The following is a 20,870-nucleotide window of genomic DNA, read 5'->3' as shown; positions in this document are numbered from 1 at the left end:
TATAAGTGTACATGTGTGATCATATGCTCTGTGACTCGTGTGTGTGCTTTTTTGAGTACACACACAGGTGCAGGTGTTCACTTATGTAATAAGTGTGCAGGTATTATGTGCACACTGAGAGGTTATTCACACGTGTGTAGGCATGTGTGCATATACTCTTATGTGTGCTGGTGCATGCACACACACTGTGGGGGTGTACTCACATAAGTGCTGTGAGCACAGTGCTCTGTGGGAGTGTACTCCTATATATGCAGGTATGAACATGTTCTGTGAATTCTCACACATGTACGGATGTTCAGATCATCTCTCTTCCACAATCCTTTAATAGATTTTACTAATTTACTAAAATTTACTTTCAATTTACTAAAGAACATCTAACCTTTCCAGGTAACTCAAGACCCCAAGACCTTGAACAAAACACTGTGTTGTAAAGCTATAATAAACTCACAGCTACTCATCCAATCTAATTGACCCAAAGCCAGCACTTAATATTTTTAACTCATAGAAGGATCTCTCTGGACCCTATGGAAACACGTCAGGTTCAATTCAGCATTTGATGTTTTGAACATGTTAAGGGTTGCTATCTCGGCTACAACACCACATAGTATAACGCAGGAGAGAATGTTGAAAATTCACAAGTGTGAGAAGGGGGCACGAATATCTGTACCTGTAGCTCCATTCAAAGCCTGGAAAATTTTGCACTTGTGATCCAGTGTGATGTTAAAAGCTTCCTAAAAAAAAAATAGGAAAACAGGAAACACTGATAATTATAGCAGAAACATCCAACAGCACAGTCATAGAGATATATGTATCTTTGAGGGGATTTGCACCTTCAAATACTTGTTCAATGTACTATGAGGACAGACACCACTGTACACGTGACTCTTACACTCACACAGGTCGTCTGTTCCTGGTGACAGTGTGCAGGACTCCCAAGTCAAGAAAATCTATTTTATTTATATTGCTCCAAAATGCATAAAGTGTTACTTCATATCACTTAAGAACATTTTTTTCAAATTATATTTGCTTGTTCCCTGAATTAAAGCTTAAATCATTTTTACAAAAGTTTTCTATAAAGCATGCGGCAGACTGAGTTGTAACAGTTCCCGGAATTTTTAGTATGGTCTGTGTATTTGAGAAGCACAAAATTTTATTCATGTGTAATGTGCAGTCACATGATATTTTGTCAAAGCAATGCAAATGTACTTCCTGACCCTTCCAGAAAGACTCACTAAGGGAGCCCTAGAATCCCAGGCCATAATCTCTGGAATTTCATGATTAATTCATTCCACAATCTACATACATTCCAAAGCACTCTTTTTTTTTCTTCCTTTTTTTTTTTTTTTTTTTTTTTTTTTTGTTGTGTGTGTTTATGTGTGATCTCTATGTGAAAGCCAGAGGTCTACACTGACAATTTTTTCTACTGCTCTCTACCTTCCATGGAGACAGGGCTTCGTACTCAAATGTGGAGCTCACCAACCGAGCTAACTTAGCTGACCAGCTTGCCGTGGAGATGGCCAGCACAAGGCTCCTGACTCAGCCACTGAGAGATAGAGACAGAGAGTTCTCACAGCCAAGGTAGGGAAGGAGACCCAAGGTCGCCACTCCATGCTCGTTACACTGACTTGATCGTCACAGTTTTTAACTGTGACGTTAACAAACATAATTTGCAGTTCAGCTTCCTCAAAATCCTTTGTTTCTTTGACCACTTGGTTGAGGAAAATACAAACATCAAAACAGCCAAAACAGCAAATGAGAAATTGTAAGCTGCTGCTCACCCTCTTCAGTGGGTCGATGTAAATTTTAGTGTAAAAGAGCTGGTCATCATCATTATCCTGCAGATTCCACTGCTGGACCAGACGGCTGATGTACGGAGCATAGCCGATAAAGCCTGCAACGCACAAAACACAGCAGAGAGCTCAGGATTCAAAGACTTAAATGCACATCAACATGTTGATGTTAGTGCCGTTGGACAGCTGACAACATGGGGAAGTCATAAGGTCTAACGTATCTGTATGTATGCTATAATGGAGAGATAAAACCAACTATAATACAAAGCAAGACAACCAAAGATGCATTGAATGCATGCACTCCTGAAGTTAACTGACATATGGCAACTAACCTTCAAAGATTGCTAAGGGAAAGCTAACTATGAGGGAGCAGGGTAAGACGGCATTCCCCTCAACCCTGTGAATTGGTTCTCCTTGGACTTACTGTAAAGAAAAGGAACCACTGCTTCTGAATGAAGGAAATGTCTCCTGCTGTGCCAAGATTCCAGTGTAGGCAAGGAATGTAGGTTGTCACTAACTACAAAAATCATGAAGAAATTTTCTATCTAGGGAATGTGGGGAATTTTTTCCATTACTTCAACCAGTGTTACTATGCCTGCTATTCTGTTTTTCTGGCTAGCTTTCATATGTCATTGTCTAAAACTCTAAAACTGGAGTATTCCACTTGACCTTCGAGCCTATGCAACGAGTCTGCCAATGGCATGTATCTATAAAGACCAGAGACAACAGGATCATTTTCTAAGTCTCCCCTGAGTTTCAGACATGCAACCAGCTACTCTGCTTCACTAACAGGCACAAAGCACCACAAAGAGACAACAGTTTTTTTTTTTTAAATACTTATTTTATGTTTGTGAGTAGTCTGCCTGTTTGTATGTGTGCCACATGTATGCAGGTGCTCACACTGGCCAGAAGACAGTGTCAGATCCCCTTGAACTGGAGTTACAGACGTATGAGCTAGCTGCTATGTGGGTGCTGAGAACTGGGGAAACAGTGGGAGCATTCACACAGAGAGCCTCTCCAGCCTGACAAAGTATGTTTAACTACTATGAGTAATGTTCTAAGATAAAAGATTAGTAATACAACATTTTTAGTGACTTACAGTATTGTCTTACAGAAAAATGATTTTCTTATCCTTCTTCTAAGGTCATATATCCTTAGATAAGTGAAATAAAATTACATTCATATACATTCTTAATGTACTTTTTTCTACTGACATGTTTTAAAACTAAAGGATCCATTTTCACTAGATTGTAAATCATGTCCTTTGAATACTTCTCATAGGCTGTCTCTGAAACCACACACTGACTGCTCCTACTCATGGCCCCTGCCTTCTCGCTAACAATCCTGGCTGCAGGTAGAACCTCCATCCCCTATCTCCGAGGGCTTCCCTGCCAACAGCACGGACTTGCTATTATCTGTCATCTTCACAGCACCGGGAGGCCCTCTGAAACTTCCCTCAGTGGTTTTTACTGTCCAGATGAATGTATTCCACAGGATACTTGCCATTTCCATGAAAAAAAATAACTGAATACAAAATACAACCTAATCCAAAGTTATTCACTCACAGGGAACATATGTCCTCCATCTGTGAGATTATGCCTTCTGTCTGCATGTTTATATTAATCCCAGTTCAAGGAGAACATTTTCTATAGTCCTAATGTCTCCAAGGTAAAATTTTCTCATATCTTAAGGAGTGTATGCGACCACTGTTATTTAATCTGTGGTGATTTATGTAGAGAATGCAACGCTTCTGTACACTCAGACACTATTAAAATTTTGACTAAAAGCATCAAAATAAGTAATTTAGCACAAGGTATTTAAAAACAGACCAGATTAACAAGTGACTGTTTTTAATCACATGATTATAGATTGAAAATGACACGTTTTCAAAGTAAACTTATTAAACTTAATCTCCTATACCAAAAACACCAATTCTCACCTATAATGTGGAAATTCGAACATCCACGCTGCCTAAATATATAGCTAGCACATGGGGAATGGTCTTTAAGCCCTAATCTGTGCACGGGCCTTCAGAATATTTCCTAGCAAGATCCTGGTGGTGGGGCTGTGAGACTTCTGTCTACAGCAGCTCTGTTCATACCTCCAGAGTTCAGGTAGCGTTTCCCAATGTGCACCACAGGGTACTTGTCTGCCAGCCGCTTATCTGGCCACAGCAGCCCGTCCGCTGCAAAGACGATTTTATGATTTGTCTTTTGAAACTTTTTAAGAACTTCTTCAGGCCCACCAGCAAATACAACATCAAAACTGTTTTTTAAAAGAAACAAACAAGCCTTAAAATGCATGTTTCAGAATTTACGCACAAAAACAAACAAACAAAAAAAATCCCTAAAAAAAAAAAACCCTGAGGATTTAGAATACATACAGGATTAAAACAGGTTTAGGGAACACGTTCACCAGGCAATGTCTTTCCAGCTCGCATCACATGAACTACATGTGACAAATGAAATAAAAATATGAGATATTTTCACTATAATATATAGTAGCTCATCTCCAAAATAAAACCTGTAAGTTAGTGTGCAAATATTCCAGTGAATTTAAATTAATGACACTGGCATAAATACTTAATAATGTTTCCATCTTAAAGGTCAAATATTTCAGTGACATTCATACACAGAAAGTTTCTGTCACCACTTCATTATTGCCTCTGATAAACTGATTTTGACTAATGTCTCACACTGCTATCAGTATACACTTAATATTTGATATACTATATACTATGGAATCTTAATCACATTCTTAATCTTAATCAGATCAACCCATAAATTCAAAACAAGGAAAAATTAACAATATAATTTAAGGTCTCTGGTTTATTGTTCCCTCCTCCCACCCCTTGCTCCAAACTTTATTTTTCAGAACTAACTCACAGGATCATAACTTAACAAAAAATTAGTTGTAATAACCTCTATAAGGAATGTAATCTCTCTGCAGAAAGTCCTAGATTTACAACTTTAAATCTACCAGTATTTGTTTTTATCCCAGTGCAGCTGAAAGCCAATGTCTGTTGAACATAAGCTAATGCTTATGGTAGGTGGCAAATACGAAGGGCAAGCCCTGGAGTTCTGCAAAGGGTTTCCTAGTGGCTAACACTGCAAATGGGCTGTGAGTTACATGTCTCAGAAGCACAGGGCTGCTCCATCAGTGACCTCTAGCTGCATCTATGAGGGACTGGATATGCACATGTAAGAGTTAGGGTAACGTATAGTGTACTGAGTTAAACAACTTTCGGCAAAAATAATATAAGCTTATGTTTTCCATTAGGCTCTTGGCAAAAATAATACCTGCCTCTCTTTTACATCTGAATCCTTTAATAACGGCATTGCTCATGTGTAAATTGAGCACATGACCATCCTGCTTAGAAAGTGCTATGAAGGAAGGAACACATGCCACGTGACTAATTCTGTCCAGCAGCGTGAAGTAGCAGGACAGACAACCACCAAGCCACATCCTTTAAAAGGTAAACTGCCTGCATCTCTCTGCTCCTTCCCTTGCATAGGGAACAAGTGCTTATATATTTATAAAATACAATACATGGCTAAAAACTGAATGAAAAATGTGTATAACTAAATTCTGTAACTCTGCTAAACAAATTGTATTTACTAATTTACTTTGAGGTAAGAGTCTCACTAGATAGGCCAGACTGCCATTAAACTTGAAATTCTCCTAACTCAATCTATGGGGGCTGGAATTATCCATACAATCCACTACTCAACATACACCCCCCAATTTTTTTTGAAGTAATATAAAACTACTATTTAATAATTTATAGTCTATGGATGGATGGATGGATGGATGGATGGATGGATGAACGGACAAACAGTCAGACAGATATAGTCTATAGAAATTTTTAAGCAGCACCACATACTCAAAGGTTACAAATGAGAATGGTGTGTGTGTGTGTGTGTTTGTGTGTGTGTGTGTGTGTGTAACTCCATGTACAGCCTTGTACTCAGGTGAAGGAAACCTGGATTTAATCCACAGCTTGGCCAAAAAATGTTACAGATGCCATTTGGAAAGTGAATGTTTTTCACCTTTGAAACTCTGATGAAAAACAAAGAGAAAATTGTATTTTGGACTATTAATAAAGTCAACAGCTTAGAAAAGAAGAAGATATGATGTTTAATTTGCTAATTTAGCATTTCATGAACATTACTTTTAAAATGCAATTCTCTTAAGGTAGATGAGAAGGAAATTATTTTCACATAATTCAAGTAAGTACTTTGACTAAAAAAATGTAAAATATTTCCTCTTCTGAGAAAGGGTCTCATGTAACCCAGGTAAGCCAGGGACATGGTATGAAGTCCAGGCTGGCCCTGACATTTCTGCCTTCACCTCCTAAGTGCTGGCATTACAGGCAGGCGCCACCACACTCAGCTAAAAAAAGGTAAAGTTTGTGGCATTTTTTTCCCATTTCCTTTTAGCAGGTGTCATTTCTGTTTGAGTTCCTTGGATGGGGGTGTCACTCAGCCTATTTAAAACTTCTCAAATGGAAGAAAGTTTTTCCACTTGAAATTATTTGAGCCACAAAAAATGTACAATAAAAATATTTTTTCAAAATATGAATGCACAGAAGTCATAAAAATAATTCTCACAGGGACTCAGTCCATTCAAATACGAGAAATAAAATAAAGCTTTTCCACATTTAAGCATGGTAAATATTCCCAAGTCCTGCAAAACCCATAAGAGTGAGCTCAGACATGTCACAGTTCTCTCTCCAGCAGGTCATTGAGACTTTTATGAGTGTTTGTTCTTCTGTGTTATGTTTGTGGTAACTTCTACCACAGAGACTCAGACTGGATGAAAATTCGTCATTCATCCTGGACTCTTTGATTTCCATGACAACTTCCATGGAAATCGTTTCACAGTGTCTTACTGATTCCACCTTACATCTACTATCCAGTTCCTCCAGGAAGACATTGACTCGTATTGATTTACATCCCCTACAGGATCCATATGCACCTCCCAGCAATCTGCCACCCCTGCCACTCATGCACTCGTGGCTTGAAGAGTCTGAGGATTTCTTGAAGGTACCACACCCAAGTCAACCAGTAGTTTCTAGCTGTGGCCTAAAATAAGTCACCAAATATTTACACTGGCCTGCAGAAGACAGTTTGGACTCTAAGGCCACATAGTTTCTGTCAAACAACTTAATTCTGCCAGGCTGGTACAAAAGCAGTCACATATAAAACATAAGCAAATGTAGATTTCTCAGTTACAGAACAATGCTTGGTCACACAAGACCCATTTAAGATACCTGCCCTGTAGAATAAAATCTAAATAGATCAGGCTCACAGCAATAACCTTGATACACTATCCTATTCAGAAGCTAATATGAATTCTTTCATGTGTGTCTTCATAATGAGCCACGATCTACTTAGCATAGATTTCCCAACTGGGCCCAAGCCATTCCTTTGCTTTCAAGGCTTATTTCCAGTGTCAACTCCCCTAGACAGCCCCTAGACATGGCAGGAAAATAGCATTTCCTTCTATTTACCTCTCACTCATCCTTCAATTCCCTGTACCCATGCACCTAATCAAAAAGCCCCTCTTATTCCAGGCTGCATCTTCTCCCTTATAAGCTGTATTCATGTCTTTAGCATCTATCTAGGCCCTTAGCTGAGGATTTTGAAGACATTCAATAAATGTCAGTTTAAAAATGAGTGAATCAACCACTAAATGAATTAAAATATATTGATACAAGAGGTAAAAGCTACTGGGTTACCAAGGAAAAATGCCACAGAAGTCTCCCCGAACCCTGTTACTCATCCCTAATCCAGAACTTTACTGATCATTACATGCATAGAGTTAAACACAAATTATAACCATCGGAATCATAAGGTGCAGTTACAATAAAGTTGAATGCAAAAGAAACAGCCCATACCTGAAAACTATGTATCTTAAGTTTCCCCTCAAATACATTTTGGTATTTCCAAAGATAAAATCTCATGCAACAGTATAGAACCTTAAACTATGTATCTTAAGTCTCTCCTCAAATACATTTTGTTATTTCCAAAGATAAAATCATGATACAACAGTATAGAAGCTTTAATACCTTCAACACACATGGATGACACAGACACACAGATATACAGGGACACACACACACACACACCATTTTAACTAGTTGAAAATGCCCACTCAAGTGAATTTTCAGAATAAAGTATAAACCATTACTGGAAACAATCAAATAAATATTAGTAATCTGGTATAGGGGAAAGGGGAGTTAGTGGACTAAAGTAGGTGTCTCCAAATGAAGGGCATACTGATGCTGAACAAAGTCAGAATCAGGAAAGATCTCTCTGTCTGGAAGGTCACTGCCTCCAGATGGTTTTCAGAGGGGCCCAAGTGCAGGAGCCACAGGGCACAGAGGACAGCCAGAAAGAGAATTGGCAAATCTAAAAGCTGCATACTCCTCAGCCCAGCTAACTGCCAGACCAGGATTTCCCCTTGTTTCTTAGTCAGTCCTTTAAACTTTAAAATCATACAATGCATTAGATGAAAATCCCATCTCCTTTTAAAATGATAGGGCTTATCTCTGAACATAATAATTTGAAAAGCTGGCAAATAGTAATCTGTAAAACTGAGAATTTATTCACTCAATAAAGAAACTTTCAGATCTCTTATGTCAGCTAAAACATACATAAAAGAGAAAAACATACATATTTTAACATATATAAAAGAGAAAATATATTCAGAAGTAGGATTTCTGCCCCAGTCAGCTGTCAATACCCATAACTGTTATCTTATTTTGAATATAGAGATATCTAATACTTGTTCACTAAAGAAGAACAAATTTCAAATAGACAGTTTGGCTTGGGAATACACGTGCAAGGATGCAGACATGTTTCTCTGTGTGTGCATACATATGTGTATGTGTACGTGTGTTTGTGTATACATGTGTGTATGAGAGAGAGACCAGTCACTGCTATTATATATACATATATGTGTGTGTAGTGTAAGAGAGAGAGAGAGAGAGAGAGAGAGAGAGAGAGAGAGCGAGCAGTCACTGCTATAATATATATGTGAAGTGCTACCCATCACTAATGATGAGATCCTTTGTGTCTGCACATGTAAGCTGTCATTATTGCCATGGAGGAGGCTTCGCCCAATCAACCTGCTTTTAGTACAGGTTTGCTTTTAAAAGTTTGTTCTCAAAAAATTTACCTGGTCCACTGACAAATGGCTGATCCTAACAAGACCTAAAGCCATCGGACTTTTTTCACACACTGTATTCACCGCCAACCTGAGTCTTAAATACAATCCAAATGAATCAGACTGACTTGTCTCTGGGTATGGGTATCTTATAGTGCCTTCTGTCTTTCAGGAACAACTGGGCTCCTTACACTGCCAAATACTCATAAGTCATATGAGCAGGGGAGAAAGGAGGCTGGGAAGAGAAGCTCAAAGAAAAGCAGGTCCCCAAACTCAAAGGCTCAGGAACCTAGAGGTCATTACTAGCTCCTTCACAGATGCTTGTTCACAGACCATCTGCCTCACAATCATCAAAATCCAAATTTGCTTGTGCCAGGTTCAAACTCAGGGATGTGAATATTAGAAATGTATACTCAGCATTTAATCTAGATATTATATGATGTATATTATATATGGTATGGATGTACTATACAATGTAAAAAACTTCACAGTGCATAAGCTATACCATCCCTGTCATACCACAATTCACCTTGCAAGAAAAGGTGCATACAAGAAAATAAAGCTTTGTCTGGAGGACTTCCGAAAACTGGAAGCACAAAAGTACTAAGTGTTGACGGTGCTGAGGCATCACTGTTTCTGTTTTTATGTCAGAATTCAGGCCATCCTCACATATACTTTTGCCTAAGAACGATCATCTTTAATTTCATCTGCAAATAATGTGTTTTTGCATTTGGAAACTGAAAAGAAAGAAATTTCAGATGACTTCACTACACCAATGAGGAAAAATTCAACAGGATTTAAAAATGAAAGATCAGTAACAACACTATAAAAATGAAAAAGATACAGAACAGCATTATGGTGCAATGTGGTGTTTTTAAAATATGTAAAGCTTTGAGAAGACGTTACATATTTCAAGAGAATAAGGTAGTGTGCAAAATGGGTTAGGGAGACGCCTCTGTGGCAGGATACATGCTTTGGATGTGTATCCCTTTGGATTTCAGCCAAGCTCAAGAGTAAATAAACACAAAGAAACTTATGCACCCAAAGACTCTGTGTTCCTGACAGCGCAGGGCCTCCTATGTCTGCCGCGTACTCACCGCTTTCTAAGGCATTTCTGATTGGTTGAACAGAGCTCGTTTTGTTGTCTTCCTCAATTGCATGCTCAAGCATGATCTTCACTGTGCTTTTAACCCAAGATCAAAACGAATTTCACAAAAATGCTAGACTATACCATGTGTTCCCAGTAGTTCTTACTATAGCTCGTCATCTTTAATATTACAAGATCAGATTGTGATTTTTTTCACGCATAGTAACTCTATTTTATACAAAAGAAAAAAAAATTCCTTACATGGAATGAAAACAAATTCACTATAAATAATCTTGCTTTTAAGTTGGGGCTCACATGCAGCAGCTGCTCACTGGAAAATTTTCAGTTACGTGTGAGGAAAATACACTTTTTACAATGAGTCGCGGTCAGTAAAACATTTCAACATTTAAACTTCAATTATTAAATTCAGTCTTTAAAGGTAATGTAAAACAGACTGGAAAACCCACAGGATATTCCTCTTACCATTCAGTAAACAAGATGACCAGATCATCCTGCCCAGCGTAGTGCTCCATGGCTTCTTTCATTAACCTCACCTTCTGCCCACCTCCGATACTGTTCATTCCATCACCACCTCTCCACTCTTGCCCTTGACCAAGAACCTGGAAATGAAATCAAGAACTCATCCTGAGGAAATACCAATGGTGACTGCAGCATAAAAATGTCAACAGAAGCTTGTGCCACACTCCTTGTAAGCAACTGCTTATTTATAATTAAAGCACAGTGCTAGGATGGAGTGGAAATTAATGCACAGGAGGGTCATAATTCTCCAATGCTATCCACCACTAAGATGCCATTCCAAACGACATTTTAAAAGTTGATTCTAACCTATAGTAGTCGACTCAGAAAGGAGTTCTCATTGTTTTTCAGACTTAAATCAAAATAAAGAAACCTGTAGTTCACCTGTCTAATGTGACAGGAAATCTACAAGGAAATTCCTATACTTAGAGGCTCCTAGACTGGCCTGTCAAACAAGACACACAGAAAGCATCAAGTACAAAGGACCCTTATTTCTTTAGCAAATTTTACATTTGTATCAGCCTCAAAAGGTTAATAAGAATTACCCAGTGCAAGGGATGCTGACATAGTCTGGGCTAAACAGGCACTGACTCTCTAGCCTCAGCCTCAGCCACTTCACCATGAACTGTAATTGATAACTGACAACCTGGCTTTGAGAGAGAGAGAGATGCAACCAACACGTGTACCCCTCCCAACATACAAGTAGATCTGGGGAATCAAAGGGGAATGGAATTTAAATGAAACACAATAAAAACAAATTCAGTGAAGCCAACCTCAGATGTTTTACTGCTTGCAGGGATGTCTGGGGTAAAGACATCCAAAGTGAAGTTAGTGTGGAACTGGATGCAGTGGGGGCAAGTCTGCTGAATGATCAGTGCTCCTGCTGAGATTCCTTCCAGGATCCTCTGCAGTCTCCAATACTGAGCCATTGAGCCAACCACATCTGAGGCCTATCTGAGGCCAAGCTCAGGGAGGAGCCAGGCTTTGCTGCACATCAGCCACATGGACAAGTGGTGAAAGCAAGACTCCTGGGTCTACTCTCTGACTCACTGATCTGACGATACTCCTGGGTCTAGCTCCTTTCGAGTAATGAAGATCTCACTGGCACAAAGTATGTGCCTTAGAAACCTCTAGACCACAGAACAGGAGGACGAAGAGAGGGCCCAAATCTCGAGTATACAAATGGGACTGGACTCTAAGATATGATAGGTACTCTAGGAGAAGTTTCCCTCACAAATAAACAAATTTTGCTCATAAACATGTGTATCTCACTTTGGTCGCCCAAATGATCAAACAGCACACCACTTACAAATTTCCTAATTCTTGCATATGAGAAACTTTCTATTCTCTCGTCACATCGAGCCCTAAAGATTGGCCCAGTGAGTTCCAGGCATATCTTACTTTATGTGTTTGTACTTATACACTGTTTCCATCAAGGCATGCTAACAATATTTCTCATGTACTTCCTCACTTAGCCTCTTTAAACACGTAGATGCTGTCACTAGACCTCTTTCCAGCGAAGTTCAGCAACATTAAGACTCTGCATGAAAATCCGCACCTTGTCATCTGGTGGCTACGTAATGGAGGGCTGTCCTCTACACTGCACGCTAAAATAGCCCAGGTCTTCCCAAGGCAGGAGCAATGTTTTCCTTCTTTTTGTTTTTCTTTTTTTTTTTCAGTCTCTCAGATACTTCCTCACGCTCCTCTTTCTAGAAAAGAGATGGCTGGCATACTCTTTGTATCAAAAAATAAATAACCGGATCAAAAGAGCCAATCTCACAGAAGGCAGTCTGGTACTCTACCAGGGGCTCCAAGTCACCTCTGATCATATCCATGAACCGTGCCCTGTAGACAAAACATCTAAGACACTTGGCAATGTTCCAACCAATGAACCCAAACAAAACATAACAGAAAAAGCAACTATCAATAGTGCACCCCAAAGCTCCCTTCCAGTCATGTTTTCAACAAATAAAATGAAAATAAAAATAAAAATAAAACACCACGGCAGGCAACCCCTTTACTCAGTGAAAAATATTTACTGTCAAACCTTGATTACAATATATGTGTACATGACCCTCCAAAAGAAGTCAGGAAAGTTACATATATACATATTTCTGTTGCTTGTAGAATATGTTTAAATAAACCACTAGATAATATACTTCAGGCACATATTTCAGCAAGTCCAAAGATTGAAAGACATACCTTCACAGTATAATTGAAATACTTGGCTGAATTCATAAATCTGTGGAATCCATCATTTTCTTTTGTTGCTACAGTTATGACTAATAATTTATCTGAAGAGATAAAGAAAGAAGGTTTAGCAAAACATTAAATGCCGTTTCTCCATAACATTATGGTGATTAAACACGTCAGTATCCCATGGGAATGCTTTTGTTTAGTTAACTGAAGAGCTACTGAAAAAACAGGCATATAAAATGGGCCATGTTACACAGCAATGATTAGCTCATATAGTAAGAAATTATTTTACTGGTAAAAGAAAGTTCATTAGTGGCTCAAGGAAAACAGGTCCTGAATAGAGTGTTTCAAATATAGAAGATGAGCTTTCACAAAATGCCTATTTTATCTCTAATTAAGACTTTTGTAGACATCACTCCGTCAGTCACCGCACTGTTACCTACACACCATCCCGGATTTGAGGCATATAATCATGTTATTTCCTCAGCAAGCTCTATTCACTCCGCACTAACACTCACAAAGGAGGACCTAATTGCAAGACTAACTCTTAGTCTCTAAAATAAGCTGAACAGAGTGAAAACAGACTATTTAAAAAGTCGTATTTTTCCTCCTATGCATAAGGTCTTTTACTAAAAGTCTTAAAAGACTTTGCATTTATATCCTTTATTTATTCTTAGTTTTGTAAACAGTAATTGGATCAAAAGTCAGAGATGATAATAGCACCATCAGTAAATTGGTAGCTTTTAGCTGACTTTTACAATTGCTCTCAAACTTAATATAGGTTATCTTCTTAACAGAGGTGAGTGGACTGAGGATCTGTTTGCAAATACCCATAAAAGGTGCCGTAGACAGATGGGACAATATTCATCCGGCAAAAGCATGCTGGAAAATTCATAAAAGTTGCATCCTCCCCAGCACGCACTCAGGAGTGGCGCATTCCTGATCCCAGAGTTAAGAGCAGTCATGGACTAGGACAGCTGAGCTAACATCTCAACATTGTAAGCATCAAGCTATCCCACGCAATTCTCCACAGCCTAGTGATGCAAGGAGACCGAGAAGGTCCTGCATGGCCCCTAAGTCATAAATAATCTTTAGTCATAGCCATTAGGATCACAGAAATCAGATAACAAATTAGGGTAATTCTTCCTATCAAATTCTAAAAATATTTTACTATAGAAAGTAAGTATAATTAATGTAGGTTAGCTAAACATGCATTATTCAAAACAAAAAAAAAGAAAAACCCATTTCCATGAAGATAAATAATGCATTTCTAGATTTCTATTACAAAGTATTACCTTACAAAATTTTTGGTTGAGCCGGGCGGTGGTGGCACACGCCTTTGATCCCAGCACTTGGGAGGCAGAGGCAGGCGGATTTCTGAGTTCGAGGCCAGCCTGGTCTACAGAGTGAGTTCCAGGATAGCCAGGGCTATACAGAGAAACCCTGTCTTGAAAAAACAAACAAACAAACAAACAAAATTTTGGTTGAATAAATGTTCCAAATAAGATAAAGACATCAATCAGTCGTTATGAAGGTCTGAGTATGAATGCTGGAATACAAATGCTCACCGCAGGGTCATATTCTTGAATGGTAGTCATCAGGCATGGAACTGTTTAGGAGGGATTAGGAGTTGTAGGCTGGCTGGAGGAGATGTTACTGGGGTGGGCTTTGACTTTCCAAAGGCCAATCCAGGCCCAATGTCTGTCTCTGTCTCTTTGACTCTGTGTCTCTGTCTCTTTCTCTCTGTCTCTTTGTGTGTGTGTGTGTGTGTGTGTGTGTGTGTGTGTGTCTGTCTGTCTGTCTGTCTGTCTGTCGGTTTGTCTCTCCCCACCCACCTCCAGCCCCCCTTTGCCAGGTACCCGAAGATCAGGTTGTAAAGCTCTGGACAACTGCTCCAGCACCATTCCTGTCTGCTTACTCCATGATGTTTATAGATTAAGCTATAAGTGAGTCCCTAACTAAATGCTTTCTTTTGTTAAGAGTCACCTGCTTGTGTTTCTTCACAGCAATAGAACAGTGACTAAGACACTGAGTAAACATATCTTAATATCTTTAAATTATTATTTTTAGAAAAGAAAATTTTCCAGGGCTGGAAAAGTTGTCAATGCTGACCATCTGAGCTGGATGTCCAGAACATGGGGAGAGGGGGAAGGGAGGAGGTTGGGAGCAGCAACAGCACAAGGGTCCCAGCATGCCCCACAGAAGAGAAGACACAAGGCAAAGACAGGAGAGCCTGCAGAAAGAAGCTCCCAGGCAGCAGGCTATATGCAGTAGGGATGGCATCCAGTCTTTGTTTTAAAGATTCATTCATTAATAGCATACTGTTCTTAACAATCTTAAGTAAGAGTAATTATGAATTCCCTAGAACACTTTAAATTTATGATCAAATTCTCTCCAACCAGCCTGTATCCAAAGAGTCTAGATGTCCTTAACCATTAACTACGCCACGAGGTTATTCATGGTATGTAGTGTGGTATTCTGTGGATTACTAAACTTTTTAATTTCACTTTCAATTGATGCAAAATAACATAAAATTGTACATATAATTGAGTACAAGAAATTTTTCATGCATATATATATTTCATGTAACAAAATTTTGATTGAGTAGATTTATAGACAAATTCATAGATCACATGCATACATGTACATAAAATACTCATTTTCAACAAAATACATAGCACTACCTGGCATTCACAGATGAGGAGAGTAAGAGTTAAATAGTATAAGTGATTTAGCTAATACTACCAAACAAGTTATTTGCAGAACAAGGAGCTAATCTGTAAAGCCCATTTGTTTCCAGTATTTAAGGCAGCCTTATTTGGCAAAGGCTCACAGGGCCAAAAACAAACTTTAGAATATGTGTGATGTAGTGAAGGACTGCCTTGTCTGGCCTCAGTGGGAAAGATGAGACTAATCCTGTGGAGACTTGATGCCAAGGGAGGGAGGATGCCCTGGGGGGAGAGGCTCTCTCAGAAGCAAAGGGGAGGGAGGACAGGAAAAGAATTCTTCAAGGGAGGACTTGGAGGGGAAACACATTTGGGATACAAATAAATAAAATAATAATAATGAAGAATGGTATATGTGCAAATGTGCAGAAAAGGAATGGTAAGCCAGAGGCTTCCCTCTTCAGAAAGGCCTGCCTAAAAAGGGTTGTGCAAAGTTGGGCCCCAGATACTGTCTACTACATTTTCAAGAGGAACAACCTTCCTGAAGAATTGTTCACTGTGCCTAAGCTGTCCAATGTGGTTCGTGTTGAACACCTTATTTTCTGCCAGGTTTTGGAATGGTGGTAAGGAGCTTGAGTATGTCAGAAGTCCTCAGTGAAAACGGGGTACTGAGTCACTGGAGAGCTTCCCATGTTACCAACATCTCATGCATACTGGCTGCTGGGTAACTGAACCCATCCTGTTTGACTACACCAGGAAAGACTAGGAGACTACTGCATGGCCCTCCAGAGTCTCCAAGGCTGCATTTGCTTTGAAACACCCTGAGGATTCAGCCCAAGTTATCCTCCTATCTCTGTAACTTGGGCTGAATCCTCACTCCTTTGGGCACATCCCTGACAGGTAGGTATAGGAAGGAACCTGATGCCTCAACAAGGCCAACTGGTTAATTAAATGATACAATTGTTCATCATTTCAAGATTCAGAATATAAGCTAGCCATATAGAGAAGACTGCAAACAAATGCCAGAAGCAGAATTCATGCGAAGGGTAGGCATGCTGCAGTCTTCCATAAACAGTCATTTCCTATTAATGTAAATAACTTCAGCAACAGAAGAGTAAACCCACTTCTTATGGGGGGGAGGGGGGAGAAAATGATGGTCTGAAGAGAAAATAAGACTTGCCTAAGATCCTGTAGCTAGGTAGTAGTCAATTTAAAACTACATTTGAGATACAAATTACATAAAGATAAGGTTTTCTGGGGGCTGGAGGGCTGAGTCAGCGGTTAAGAGCACACAACTGTAGCTCCAAGCGATATGATACTGTCTTCTGGCTCCAGGAGCACTTGCACAATGGCATACAGTCACAAGAACACGCCCAGAAACAGACAATAAATCTTAAAAATGTGTTTTCCCAGATCTTACAGCACCATTTCGTTGCTAAGTACCGAGCTACAGCCGACAGTGTAACTGCACTCTAGGTGGCTAGGGAAGAACATTTTATCTTGTGAAACTGTTGGAAGGAACTCAAGGTAAAAGTGCGTCAAGAGCAATTCCCATCGTAATTTCAGTGAGAACAATGGGAGACAGGGGAACAGTTTCATCTGCACTTCCACACTAAACTGCACGAGGTAAGACAAACAGTATATAGGGAGCTGTGTTCACAGAGGGAATACGGGTCGGCTGTTCACCCATTCCCTTCCCCACGTCCTGCATGTGGTTACAGAAGCAGAAAAATCCATGGGCAAACCAGGATAAACTGATCACCACAGCAGTGTGCATACTGTGGTGGGTGTCCCCAGCTACTGGCTATATGATCATCTGTCCTACATGTACACAGCATGTTCTAGGCAAACTCTTCTGGACCCAGACTGAGGCAAACAGATTATACCTGCAAGAAATGATAGACATCACTAAGGAGATTATGACAGTTCTTCCCAAAGACTGCCAAACAAAACACACTTTTTTTTTTCCCGTTTTTGGTTTTTCAAGACAGGGTTTCTCTGTGTATCCCTGGCTGTCCTGAAAGTCACTCTGTAGACCAGGCTGGCCTGGAACTCAGAAATCCAGCTGCCTCTGCCTCCCAAGTGCTGGGATTAAAAGCATGTGCCACCACTGCCTGACCAAAATACATTTCTATATACTCACTCCAAATAAAATTGAACACGTACTAGAATTAAAACTTTAAAACATGTATTAAATGCACTTCTTTTCCTTTCCATACCATTTTTCTGATAATATATTTATACATACCCATTTGTTTTGCATATTATTGTAGGTAGCCACATCGTGATCAGAAAACAAAGTAACCTTCATGGAGCTATGGGTGCTTAAAGACATTTTTAAAGTATGCAAGTAGATTATTTATATTGCAAATAAAAACACAATTAGTATATTTTATAGTAAAAGTGATTATTAGGTAAAGATTGAAATGATAAACTCTGTCCTACTCTATGATGTAAGTTTTAATATATTGTTGGCCACATACTTTATGTCAGTGGGATTACAATGACTGATCACAGAAATTAAAATGAGACTAGCTGGCCATAACACAATGCCTAGTTCAGATAAGCTCATGCCCTTTTTGTAACAACAGTTACAAGCTTAAGATTAATAAGACTCAAGACACATAACTTATCTAATCTGTACAAAATGCATTCCATTCAGAACTACTTTGTAAGAATGCCCCCACTCACCCCCAACACTCCCTCACCATTCCCGCAGACCCATGTTAAATGTAATATTAAACATGTTATCGAATGTTAAAGGACCCCAAGTTCAATGTAATAAGTGACAGGAAGAAAAATGAAGGGATTCACTCCTTCACATCCATAGTAATCCCTTCCCAGAAACATGGAAATAAAAATTACACAAGCCTGAATGACAGCCAAAAGCTATACACAGAGATCCAAGAGGTTTCTTCTGGAGTTTAGAATGTGAAAACAAAGTTCAAATACCAAAGAATGAGCATGCTAAAGGACTCGCAACTCAGGCACGTAAAACCCGAGTTAAACTGTGACATAAAACAACAACAAAAACCTCACGAGGCTGAGCACAGGCTCAGAAACAGCCAACACATGCCAAACCAGCAAAGAGAACAGCCATCTTAGTCAGGCAGGTGACATGTGCTAGCTCCTTCCCAGGTGGGAAGTCACAAGACACTGGTGAGCTATGTCGGGAAGTGTTGACTGTGTGAGGTTTGACCAGGGTAGCAAGAGATCTGGAAGTCATGCCATGTAATAATAGTTTAGGGACTGAGATGTTTTCCTACCCTGATACAAAGGAAAAAATAAGAAAGTAATCAACCACCTTTTGCACTAACTCATTTCATTTGAGAGGGAAAAAAACTAGGTTTTTCTGCATAATTTTAGAGAGGTGGTTATGAGAGGAGTAATTAGTTGAGGAAGATGTGTCAACAATAAGAGTAAGATGCATCCAAAATAAATGAGCTACATGAGAAAATGAATGTGCACTCTATCCCTTAGATCCAACAAATACAGTGCAACTTTCCAGAATCTGTAACAGCATATTTGATACCTCCACATATCACAAAATGTGAACACTAGATATTATTTGAATGTCAAAGACACAAAAGGCTGCCAACCATCCGCCCGATAGAAAAAGTATACATTAATGAACTCCAGGGCTTCAGACACATGAACAGTCACGAAGATAGAAAGAAGTGAGAACTTCCTCTGAGCAGTGTGGAGTAATGCATCTGCTGGCCAAATGCTTTATCAGAGACTGGGAAACTGCCTTTCTGAACTCTCCAAGCAGATTATGTAGCTTGTAGAAATACATTTAAGATGTCGCTATCTATTCCATATTTTACACAGGCATCAAAAATATCCCCCACAGGGGCCACCATTTAGGGACCAGGAGAAAGGAACACAGATAAAGATAACATACATTCCCACTAGCTCACACAATTGTAAGAGCTGCCCTGCAGCAGGGGCCGCTTGCAGCTGTGCTGGGATTAAGAGACCATGCTCTAAGAGAATGATCTAATTAAAAGATCCAGAAACATGTGCTGTTGAAACTTAATGAAACAAAGTCCTAAACTTCACTTCTCATCTTCAGTTACAAGGGAGTAGCTGTTTCCTCTACCCTGCTATTCTAAGAGAACACTGCAGAATTATTTTCAACGGGTTGGACTGCCGAGCTTGGAATGTTGTTTCTCGGTTCTTCATTACAGTGCTTGTTTAGCATACTCCTGGCCTGGCCTGATTCACAGCATAATGTAAGAAGTGGAAGCAGGTGATCCTGCCCGCCCTGTCTACCTTTTATGTACAGTCGAGAACATTCAATTAAGCAGCAGCAGCTCAGCTTCATTCTGTCTTTAAGGTTTTACAGCATCTTCTCCAGGAAGTCAGAATCTTTAGACCACCTTCCTGCTGCTTCAGTTCACATTATTCAAAAGAAGTTTCCATGTAAGAGATTACAAAAATATGGACTAGCATATTACATAATAACTCAGGGCTACAAACGTTAACTCCCAAATTCCTCACAAAGCCACCTTTCCAGACTAGGCCTCTGTGGGATGACTACAATCATCACAAAAATCATCTGTATGCTCTGCTACCAACTGTCATACTCTCATCTTGCTGAAAAAGTTAACAGCCTGGGGGTGTTTCAGAAAGTATAATAGTCTAGTTTCACTGTGCCAAGTCAAATATTACATATGTGTGTGTGTGTGTGTGTGTGTGTGTATACATATATATGTGTGTGTGTGGATATATATATATGTGTGTGTGTATGTGTGTATGTGTATACACGTATATATATGTGTGTGTGTATGTACATACATCTCATTAAGAATATTTAAATAAAGCAAAATAATTTGTAGAGGTTTATTTTTAATTGTGTGTGTGTGTGTGTGTGTGTTTTGGGGGAAATCTTTGCATATGGGTTTAGCTGTTCTCAGAGATAAGATGCTTTGGATCTCCTTGGAACTGGAGTTACAGGCAGTTATGAGCTGCCCAGCATAGGGAGATATATATATATATATATATATATATATATATACACACACACACACACATATATATACATACATACATGCATATATGGCTAGAGCAATGGGTCAATGGTTAAGAGCACTGGCTTCCCTTCCAGAGGACTCAGGTTTGATTCCCAGCACTCACACAGTGGGGCTCATAACCTGTTGTAACTCCAATTCCAGCAGATCCAACACCTTCTTCTAACCTCTCTGAGTATCAAGCTCACAACTGGTGCACAGACATACATTCAGGCAAAACACTTAGGCACATAATTTTTCTAAAAAAATTTATTTTATAGATATAAATAGATGATCAATATTTCCTTCTTTATAATTTAGCTTTTGGAGTAAATAATGAAATTAAAATATATTTCCAGACATCTGATTGGTTCCTACTCAAGACATTAAAAAAACCTGGTTCTGCTGCTTG

The 20,870-nt window shown here is 39.2% G+C and overlaps 1 protein-coding gene across 2 annotated transcripts in view; it reads right to left on the bottom strand.

Moving 5' to 3' along the window:
- Plod2 (procollagen-lysine,2-oxoglutarate 5-dioxygenase 2) overlaps nucleotides 1-20,870 on the bottom strand; it is a 65,579-nt gene that overhangs the window by 20,464 nt on the left and 24,245 nt on the right. For both annotated transcript variants that reach the window (XM_034484193.2, XM_034484194.2), the window contains exons 2-6: nucleotides 12,787-12,878; nucleotides 10,531-10,667; nucleotides 3,892-4,055; nucleotides 1,779-1,891; nucleotides 668-731 (exon numbers count right to left, since the gene is read on the bottom strand). In XM_034484193.2, the coding sequence (XP_034340084.1) occupies nucleotides 668-731; nucleotides 1,779-1,891; nucleotides 3,892-4,055; nucleotides 10,531-10,667; nucleotides 12,787-12,878 (570 nt within the window). The remainder of the gene's footprint in view (nucleotides 1-667; nucleotides 732-1,778; nucleotides 1,892-3,891; nucleotides 4,056-10,530; nucleotides 10,668-12,786; nucleotides 12,879-20,870) is intronic.

This window comes from Arvicanthis niloticus, chromosome 21 (genome assembly GCF_011762505.2).
Source record: "Arvicanthis niloticus isolate mArvNil1 chromosome 21, mArvNil1.pat.X, whole genome shotgun sequence".
Classification (NCBI taxonomy): domain Eukaryota; kingdom Metazoa; phylum Chordata; class Mammalia; order Rodentia; family Muridae; genus Arvicanthis; species Arvicanthis niloticus.
This window is presented reverse-complemented; position numbering and strand designations above follow the sequence as displayed.